General features: G+C 49.6%; 2 protein-coding genes across 2 annotated transcripts; one reads left to right on the top strand and one right to left on the bottom strand.

Annotated features, from left to right (window-relative positions):
• Positions 1-897: 897 nt before the first annotated feature.
• On the top strand, positions 898-2,523 carry PFICI_01716 (uncharacterized protein; the record flags this gene model as incomplete). The annotated part of the gene is made up of 1 exon (XM_007830297.1): positions 898-2,523. The coding sequence occupies one exon, from the start codon at positions 898-900 to the stop codon at positions 2,521-2,523; it is 1,626 nt and encodes a 541-aa protein (XP_007828488.1).
• Positions 2,524-5,310: 2,787 nt separating this feature from the next.
• On the bottom strand, positions 5,311-9,506 carry PFICI_01715 (uncharacterized protein; the record flags this gene model as incomplete). The annotated part of the gene is made up of 5 exons (XM_007830296.1): positions 5,311-6,174; positions 6,242-6,736; positions 6,799-9,059; positions 9,130-9,395; positions 9,457-9,506. The coding sequence occupies 5 exons, from the start codon at positions 9,504-9,506 to the stop codon at positions 5,311-5,313; spliced, it is 3,936 nt and encodes a 1,311-aa protein (XP_007828487.1).
• Between the last annotated feature and the right edge of the window lie 998 nt (positions 9,507-10,504).

The following is a 10,504-nucleotide window of genomic DNA, read 5'->3' as shown; positions in this document are numbered from 1 at the left end:
TCCTGCTGGACAGCCCCCCAGGGCACTTGTACACTTGCATATAAACAAATTACCATATACCAGATAGCGAAGGGCTCACACCGCCTCTCGGACTCCCGGCTAACACTAAAAACCCTAACTACTACTAACTAACCCTAATAACTAATCCTAACATATCTGTGCATTTTTTTCTATTTTATTTGATTTTATATCGCAATTTGAAGCTATTTTGATATAATGTATCTTTATATTTAAAATTGGTGTAGCGCGCTGGAAATAGTGGAGTGCTAAATTCGTGCACGGACTTTTTTTGTATGTAAAAGTGCCTTGGGGGGCTGTCCAGCAGGAATTGGGGGGTGCGCATCCTGCCTGAGAGAAACAACTTTATATGTTATCGGTATTACCAGCCCCTGCAATATGAGTGATAAGGTTTAGACCGTACGGAAATAAATGCCTAACCTTAGTAATTTGGCACTCTCTTAGAATACCGGTGCTACTGCGGTAATGGTTCTGTACTCTCGTCAAAATCATTATGCGCGCGCATTCTTTCTAGTCCTTTTGTTTCAAATTCACCACATTAGAGAAAATGTTCAACTTGTTTGAAGCGACAGCCTTGAAAACTCTTGCAAGTCCCGGGAAAGAAGCTCGGAGATGAAGTCGTCGGAGTTAAAAGAGCCTGAGACTTTTAATAATGATGCACGTGGATGTGGGGAATGCTTGACAACTTATTATATCTCTACTTTTAGCACCGAGCCTTTATGGAATATTCCTATTGTGTTCCAGGCTTATAAAGACGGCATCATTATAACAACTGTTTGACTTTCTATAATTGCACTCTATGCTTGGCACCAACACAGTGTTCATTCCAGCTTGCCTGTCAATTCATTATCTTTAGTTGGCCTTGCTGAGCAGGTAATCATGACTCGTTCACTTCTCGCATTGTCAGCTCTTGCAGCTAGTGCGGCAGCTTATAGCTGCGATGTCGGCACAATCACATCCTTTTTGCCCTTGAACAGCACAGTCTTTTTTGCCGATCATTACAACGCCTCGTCGAATTTCACGTTCCCAGCAGACCTCAACTATGGCGCCTTGACTTCGCCGCACCCAACAACAAGTTACATCCTTCCCAAGGCCGCTTGTGTGATTCAGGCCAACATCACTCTTCCCGGCAATACGCAACATAGTACTGGATTGATCCTCCCCGACGAGTGGAATGGTAGATTCATGACTGTTGGAAATGGCGAGTTTGCTGGGTCCGTTGGCTGGTCCTCCATCATTGATGCATCATGGTACGGGTTCGCCGCCATCTCCTCGGACCTCGGCCACGAGGGCAACAATGGCTCCTTTGCCTACCCCAACCAGACGGATGCACTGGCAAACTTTGGATGGCGGGCTTTGCACGATGCCACCGTCAACGGAAAAGCAGTCACGGCAGGATACTACGGGCAGAACGCAACATACAGCTACTACCGCGGCTGCTCTGCTGGCGGAAAGCAAGGACTCAAGGAGCTCGAAATGTTTCCCGAAGATTTTGACGGCGTGATTGCCGGTGCACCTGCCTGGTGGTTCAAGCGCCTACAGCTCTACGTGGTCGTCAACACCTTGTGGAATTACGACACCACCGCCCCCGGATATCTTGACTCTGCACGTCTCGAGGCCGTAGCGGCCGAGGTGATTTCTCAATGCGATCCTCAGGATGGTGTCGTCGATGGAATTCTCCAAGACCCATTGAGATGTCTTTTCCGTCCCGAGACATTGCTGTGTGGAGGCTCGGCTGGTCTTGACAACTCTACTTGTCTCAACATCGACCAGATTCACACGGTCAACAAGCTCCACGATGACTGGAAGACTGTCAATGACACTCTGGTCTTTCCCGGCTGGACCCTGGGCACTGAGAGCGGCTGGTCCTCGAATGGCCCTAGTGACGACTTTGTGACGTATATTCAATATATGCTTCAAATTGGTGGCGACTGGACAGTTGAGGACTGGAATGACGACATTATTGCCCTTTCCCACCGTTTGAATCCTGGTAATGCCACCGCGGATGACTTTGACCTCAGCCCATTCTACGAGCGAGGCGGCAAGCTCATTCACTACCACGGTCTTGCCGACCCGAGCATCCCTGCAACCTCGTCTCTCTACTTTTATGACCAGGTACAATCCACGCTCAATCCCCAAGGCATCAACCTAGACGACTTTTACCGTTTCTTCTTGGTCCCAGACATGCAGCATTGTGAAATGACCTCGACCGACGCGCCCTGGTACTTTTCGGGAGACGGGCAAAACGGTGCTCTCTCCGACAGCACGGTTCACGGTGTCCCAGGGTTCGAAGATGCACAGCACGATGTCGTCCTGGCCATCATGGCCTGGGTCGAGAACGGTACTGCTCCGGACAGTATCATTGCCACACGTTGGAACAATGACATTCCCGATGATGGAGTTGCCATTCAACGTCCGCTTTGCCCGTACCCTTCCCATGCCACCTACGTTGGGCAGGGTAACACCTCCCTAGCATCATCATGGAACTGCACCACGTATTATTAGCCTATGTTATACGTAAACGCTAAATTTAAATATTCCGTATTAAAAAACGAGAAGAAAAAAAAGACGAGAAGAAAAAGCCAGATTTGGTTACCTTATCATGTGTCACTAGCACTTTTAATTTGAAATGCAATTTTACTGCATCCGTTAGACTTATATCGGACTGTATACGTTAAACTAAATGGATCTCTTTTGAAAACCAGATCGACTTATGCATACATTAACTGCCAGGATATGACCATTGCAACGAAAAAGCAGCACAGCGACGTTGATGGATGGATCCCGAGCCTCTATAAAACATATAGCATTGGTTTAAGATGGTCGTAGTACTGCACCCAGAAGGTAAATAATGCTGAGAAGACGTTTGGAGGTCGTTCGAAGGAATGCACAACAGAACCCAATTATATAATATAAGCTTCAATTCTAACCTTGAAGCACAAGCCCAGCGTCCTGGAAATAATCACGTACCGTGTTCACTTGCGTATTCTTTTCAAAGCTCATTGTTCCTTGAAAGGGACCCATTTGTACAAGCAATCACCAGCGCAGCGGAATACGGTCATAAGACCCTCATCGGTCAGACCAACCCCTTGCTATTGGTACTCTAAACTGATCCAAAGGGACAGGCACCGTAGACTCCAAGACCCACACCTGGAAAGCCGGAGCTAAGGCCACCAGTTCTTCGGTCCTTCGGTCTGCGGGCGTTTGATCCTCCCGCCAATGTATGTTTGCTTAATGCCCCACTTACCATTTGGGCGTGTCCCTGGAGGGCGATTAGTTAACGTAAGAATGTGTTATAGTCGAGGTTATTCTGCATTCGAAAAGGCACGTTTTTGACCTGGACTGTGGAGCTGAAGCCACACACTCTATGGTTGGTGTCACAAACATCGCGCGAAATGATGCCCGGCTCGGTCAAAAAATCTGCTGTTATCATATGGACGCCATAGAGTACAGTCTCACTCACATCACCAAATACATGGCGATCCCACTTCATACGCGTCAGTGCCTGATATTACAAGATACTGGCAATACAACTTTGGAACGAATCGGGATATTGGACTCAAGCATTGAGGCGGAGATGGTTTTACTTCACGATTGGAAATCACGTTTTGACAAAACGATTTGTGTTATTGAATAGCTATCTTCGCGGCAGCGATAGATAGATACTGTCTTTGATTCCTCTGGAGTATCTATTTAGTTTTTCTCCTACAATAAGTGGAAACAAAGAACCACAATATTATCATCGTTGTTATTTAGCGCACGGAAAGGGTTACTACTTTGAGCTCTTTTTGTATTCGAAAGGCCATCCATAAGTTAAATCAACTCGGTCTAACCCAGTAACCAGAACTCTAGGATCAGTAACCCTGTCTATTAGTGTTACGACATGCGCCATACTCCCTGTTTCAATGACTCGCGTTTTCATCAACCAAATTGTCTTCAGGATATATGTTCTAAATCTGCTCAAGGATACGAACTTATGTTGCCATCCGGCGTCCCCGTTCTTGATGAATCCATCGCAGACGACTTGTATATTTTCGGTTCCCTAGCGCATTTGCTCGATCATCGGTCAGGATGGCGGTCGCAATTCTGATCCCAAGATCCATTGTTGAAGAAACGCCCTTGCGAAGCTAGTCGATTTGGCTGCATTATAGTGTTTATCTTGATAGTCTATATGGAACCCAGCGGTACCCCTAGAACTATGTGTATTTCATTTGTGCTCATAGAACTTCCATCCTCTTCATTCGAGTACTGCAGTGAGGGAGGCCTCATAGACACCGGTATGGGGAACTTCTGAGCAGTGGTTCTTACAACCAAGGAATATGCCATACGGACCAGTGTACTCAATACGACTTAGGGACTACATTAAACATCAGTCCGTTCATCCAATTGAGTCAACAAACGTCTTTCCCCGACGCAAACGGAAAGTCCCGCCTGCTTACTAGCATAAGACTTGCTCAATCTTTACTTCGATTAAGTTTCAACCAGGTGGGGTTCGGCAGATATTCTTTGGCCTTCGAAGACCACTATACTATATGCATGAGCTGCGCGATAAGCGTGCTGAAGATGGCATGCAAGATCGTACTCCGTTATGACGATCGTGCCATCAGTGAAATACTTTCTGTGGCATAAAGCTATCGTAGGCTTATTGCCAGTGCGACTTGTCTACCCTGCTGGAAATTGAGGCCTTCGATTTGTTAAGTCTGGACTTTGGGAGTCGTGTACAAGATAGCCCTAGGCTCATGGTAATATCGCAATGGTGCTTCTGCCGCCGCAAAGAGTTTGGCGGTGTTGCTGTGAAGCGAATGTACGTAGATTATAGCGTTCAAAGATCCCACATCCGGTTCAGCTAATTACCCCGTGATACTCAGCATTATTTTTCCAATTCCCGAAACTCTTATTTATAAGCTAATTCACGACAGTATGCAAAGTAATTCGGAATCCTTATTAGATTAGATGGGAGGAGGGAAATGTTCAGTATGGCCTGCATAGCAAAACATTAGAATGCCAGACAGCAAGCCGGCACTGACCCGTCGGTCATGCATGCATACAAGCATACCACCAGTGACGATGAAGAGCTGATAAAGACCAGTCATAAGATTTTTCTTTTTAACTTTTAAAGTGGTGCTCTTATCGACATGGTTCGTCGTTTGATATCCTCTCCTGGCCGAAGATCCAATTGCAAATCTACATCTCACATTGAGACGCCTTGCTTCCATGTGCGCTCAGGGAGGACATCCAAAGAAACCCACTCGGCTTCGAAATTTGTCACAAGTCTCCTGTTTAACAATTTCCTCATTCAATTGCGATCCAAGTGGCTTCGGCTTGCTGCATATTCGTGTCGCCCCAGGTGTTCAAACCCCACTCAAGCTCTCTGTTGTTTGGAGCATTGATCGAGCTGATGAAGCGGTTATTCTTGTCACAACCAAAGTCCATGTGGTGTACTGCAATAAAAGTGCTTGGTGTGTTCTTGAAGGGCTCGCCGTGAAAGGGAGCTCTGTTTTGCTGTTTCGGCTGCTCGCGGGTGATGACGCTCGTGCCCGACTTGACCCTCTTGCCATGCTCCTCGCTTGGATACGCCAAGAACTGCACACGGGCGTTGGTGAATTCTCTGTTGGCCCAAGAATCGATCTTGATGTGGAACGAGTTGTTGTTTATGGCATAGGGATAAACCCGCAAGGACATAAATTCCCTATTGTTGACTCCGAACTCCTGGAACCAGCAGAGAACCTTGGGGGGCGTGGAGAAACTCTGACTGAAGAAGACGTGCCGAGTATAATCTCTGAAAGAAGACTGCCCTGTGTTATAGGTGTGCAGCATACCTGTCTCCAGGTGAAGGTCGTTGGGAAGGGTCATCCAACTGCAGCCGAGACCGTATCCGAGACAGTCATTGGAGGACATCATTTGAATATTGAATCCATCCCCACGAATGTCTGGAAAGAGTAAAGAAACGGCACGGTTCATGTCACGTTTGACATCGAAGTTGTTGAGTCCAAAGAGCAGCTTTGGCGGCGACGCATAAGCTTGCGGAAATTTGACGAAAGCCACTGAAGAACTGTTTTGTCCTTGTTGCCATCCCTTGTCGGCAGCGAAAAAGGCCCCGGATTGCGCCCCTCCGAAGCCCTGGCGGTCACGACTTTGCTCAAACTCATTCACTTTCTAAGTGATTTTCATGGCATCATTAGTACGTGTGGGCTTGTAAACAGGGACCACGGAGTGAACATACCTTTTGCGCCTCATCAAGCTTCTGCTGCAACGCTTGCAGCGTCTGGTTGCGAGCAATTTGCTCCTTTTGGAGTAATGCCAGGTCCTCACCGTCGATGGCGTCGGCTGTCTCGACAAACTGGCCTTGGGCTTCTTCTTCCGTCGTCTCAGGGACGCGGCCCCAGATAAGACCCAAGCGCAGAATCTTGCCGGAGTTATCGTCACTCCTTCCAAAGAAACCTCTGAGTGTACCTGGGTTATAAGGTCCATCCAAATAATGGACCTGCACTTTCTCATAGGTGACGTCGTCCTTCACCACTGTGCCGTTCTCGCCAGGCACAGTCTTCAAGGAACGCGCATTCAGTGACCGGCCTCTGTTAGTGAGGAGTCGAAGGCCAAGAATTTGTTCTGGCTTTGAATCCTTGCTCAACTCCTTACCATACTCTATCGCTGCTGCATTGATGCGCTCTCCGGGGAGGAAGCCATCCAACTTCTTGATGCGTGACTTATCGCGAGACTGTTACATGAGTTAGCGCCATAGCCTCTCTCTCCCCCTTGAGACGTCTAAACATTGCTTACCATTCCTTTCTCAACAACAAGACCGTTGTTGTAGGCGACTGCCAAGTATCCAAGAGCGCCGTTGTGTATTTCAGTGCGAATGGAACGTATCTTCCAGTCATGTTTGACGAAGTCGAGATTGTTGAACCAATCTCCGCTCAAGGTATCTCCAACAGCGCTTGAAACCCGAAACTTTCCGCAGAGCCCAGGGTTTTCGTTGACTGCGGCATCGAATTGCTCCTGCTCAAGCGCCTCGAGCTTATCAGTAGCCAGGAAAAGTGGCTCACCCTCTGCCACTCTTTCTTCCTCGGCCAGCTGCTCCTTTTGCTCACTCTCGGAGAGCTGCTTGGCCGCAATTCTCCTGCCGGACAAGGGATGACTCTTCACGCGCAATCTCTCCGGTACCTGTACTTGAGGGACGCGAACCTCGAACGCCGACGGCGACTGGAAAGGCTCATCGTGGTCCTCATCCGTGGCAAGCTTTGGGTTTTTCTCGATGGCATCCACCTCGTTCACAATTCGGGCCATCTGGCGGCGGATGGCGGCGCGGGCGTCGCTCAGGCCCTTGACGGACGCCTCGAAGTTCGAATCCAGCTCGACATAGGGGAATAGACCAGTATCTGGGTTCTTGGTTCCCATCTTGGCCACTGCCGTCGACTTGGGCAGGACCTTGAGTTTTTCGGTGTCGCTCCACGGGATTACCTCGAGAGTTTTGCCTTGTACGCCAAAGATCTGCTCTCCGAGCCGTTTGTACAAGGACTTGTAGCTGACGAAGGCATCGAGCAGCGTGTTGGTGTAGATCTGCGCATTCTCGTACTGGAGCGGAGTGTAGGAGGCCGGCTTCCTGGCAACAAAGCTCCTCAAGGAGTCATACTTTGTCAGGATGGCGTAAATACGCTGCGGGCAGTCGGCAACGAGGTCGGGAAAGCGTGCTGCGGCCTCCATGAGACTCTGCACGTCCCACTGCTGCTCCATGGGCTTGATGTGTCCGCCGCCGGACCAGAATACTTGGATGGTGGTCTCAGTGTTTGTCTCAATGTTGCTACGGGCAATGCCCACGTTGGCCTCCGCCTTAACCTGGACAGCACCAGCGGTCAAAGCGACTTTGGCTTCGGCCTGAATGTCGGTCTTCTTGGCCTTGTTAAGGATCTTCATGCTGACAATAGCATTGAACTCTCCGCCCTCGATGAATCCAGAAATGAACGAATCGCCATAGACCTCCCGGAAGTTGTTCTCGTCGACGGAGCGAAGAGGGTTAAACACCAGAGCGTCCTTGAAATTGATGGTCTGGTTGACAACCTTCACAGAAATATAGAAGTTCAAGTCGCTCTCCTTGAACTTGTCGGAATCGACAAATGAACCTTTACCGGAGCCGCCGACTTTTCCTGCTTTGATGGACAGGGAACCAGACACGCTCATGTCGTCGAGAACATCACTAAGACGATCAACGAAGCGAGAGCTGTAGGTGACGGTTTGACTGGGTCCACGGGGTGCAGTTGGGTCAAAGTCATACTTCTGAGTCTGTTCCGTCATGCCATTGAAGCGTTCAACGAATTGGTTCTGAGCCCGAATCTTCTCCAGATCATCCAGGCTGGTGGCCTTGAGGTTGGCGGCACTTTCGATCGCCTTGCGGGCATCTTCACGTCTCTTAGTGTCCCAGGCGCGCTTTTCGGCACGAATCGAGCGAGCCTCTTCTCTTTCTTCCTTGCGACGTTCGGCTTCATCTTGTCGTTGCTGGACCATAATTTCTTTCCGGTACTTGCGCTGCTCCGCGAGTATCTCGGCCTCCTCCTTTTCACGTCGGGCTTGGTCGGCCGCTGCTTTCGCGGCCTGGGCAGCGTCTGGCTTAGACTTGCCGGTCAAGGAGGCTCTGATGGCAGCGCGGTCAAGAGGTACGGCAGCAGTCTTTGAAGACTGTTGACGCCCTCGGTCGGACGAAGATGCTCGCTTGACCAACTTCTTTGGTGCAGCTGCGGGCTTTTTCACTTGCTCTTCCGTGTCAGGAACATCGTCGTCGTCACCCTTGGGCTGCTGTACCGCCCCAGTCCCCGATCTCGTCGAGGTTTGCGTTACTGGTTGCTTGGACATACTCTCTTCCTTTGTAGCTGACGAGCTGCCAACCTTCTCGCGTGCCTCGTTCGCATCGACGACCTCATCGACAGATGCTGATTCGCCCTCAACTTCAGCAACCTCAGCGTCCTGATCATCAGAAGTTGGCTCGTCCTCGATAGCCTTATCATCAGATTTAGATTGAGCCTCATCCTGGGCTCCTTCGCTGGGTTCTAATAACCTTTGTCAGCACGATACATGAAGCAAAATTTCTTCCGCGGTATCAAATTCTGTACTTCTTACCTTCACCGGCAGCATCAACCTCCTCGGCGAGCGCTTTCTCAATGAAAGCAATCTCGGCTTTCGCTTTTCGTGCATTCTCTTCGAGTACCACCGTAGCGGGCTTGGCCTCAATGACCTCCTTCTGTCTGGTCCAGGCACTTGGAATGGCATTCTTCTGTGCCATAATTCGCATCGTAGTACCATCATTGGTGACCACGTTCTCGGGTCTCTGATCATCGACGACAACTGCATCGTCAACACAGATCTGCTGGGTGTACGAGTTGAAACTGGATTGCTTAGTTAGATACCTGCTTCGAATACAGATGGAGAAAGAGAGGCGTTAGTTACCCTTGGCCAAGTCGCATGGCATGCGTGAAAGGAGCTAGAAGAAGAGCCATCTTGACGGTAATATGCAAAGGGAACCTCACGTCGTGTTCTTCCTTGCTTGCTTTGAAAATGACAAACTAATTGAGTACAGTGTAATACAATTCGCTACGCCAAAGGGACAGGGAGAAAGGGATTGCGCGCCGTGCTGTTTCAATGACAGAAAGGCAGGGAGGGCATTCACCCATCCTTTAAATAAATGCTACACCTTTCTGTATACAGGCGCGATCCTGAACTTGACCGGACCATCTGCCGAAATCGTGCCATTCATTGGCACCAGGCATACCGTGACGCCACATGATTCCAGCGACCCCCAATAGATCCAGTGGTCTAGAAGCTGTACGTGGACTGCGGGCACCAGGAACGCGTACTTGCCGCTCTCACAACGTTGTCCTATAGCGTCTCAATAGTCGTCTTGCTTTCCTCGTGTCAAGTGTTGCGATTATATTCCATTCCAGGGTCTAGATCTACTTGTCTTTCAGCTGCATTTCCAATAGGGGTCCTTCCATACCTACTTAGACTGTAATAAGTTAGTATGCTGCCAATTTTGTGCAGGGTTGGACTGGCTTGCAGAGCTGGCTGCCAAGGCTTTGCTCGTGGCTGGCTGGACCGGACCGTTGCGGGCACTAGTATTGGGCAAGACTGTGCTCAAGGGCAATCTGCGCGAGCTTGTTGATTGCTTGCCAACCCTTGGACCCATCCGAAGTCTGAAGTTTACCTTTTTTCAGCATGCTCATCGCCCTCCGGAACAGCGTGCTAGGGCTGCTGGCTGTAGGGGACCACGCCAGCACGCCTGCATTCTGTAACCTACCTGTAAATCCCCTGTCACGGACATGCGCCAGTACAGCGGAGGGGCCGTACGCTAACGCCACCAAGGTCTGGCCGCCGGTGGGTCCAACTATTGGGTAATTCAGCTGGCGTCGGTTTTGGGTCTATAGTGGCCAATGATTGCCATTTAAGGCGATGGAAAGGGTGCCTTGTATTCAGCTGGGCCGGAGTCCTCATGGCTCCA

The sequence above is a fragment of the Pestalotiopsis fici genome (genome assembly GCF_000516985.1).
Source record: "Pestalotiopsis fici W106-1 unplaced genomic scaffold PFICI_Scf_1, whole genome shotgun sequence".
Taxonomy (NCBI): domain Eukaryota; kingdom Fungi; phylum Ascomycota; class Sordariomycetes; order Amphisphaeriales; family Sporocadaceae; genus Pestalotiopsis; species Pestalotiopsis fici.
Note: the sequence above shows the minus strand (reverse complement) of the source record. Positions and strands in the feature narration are given on the sequence as shown.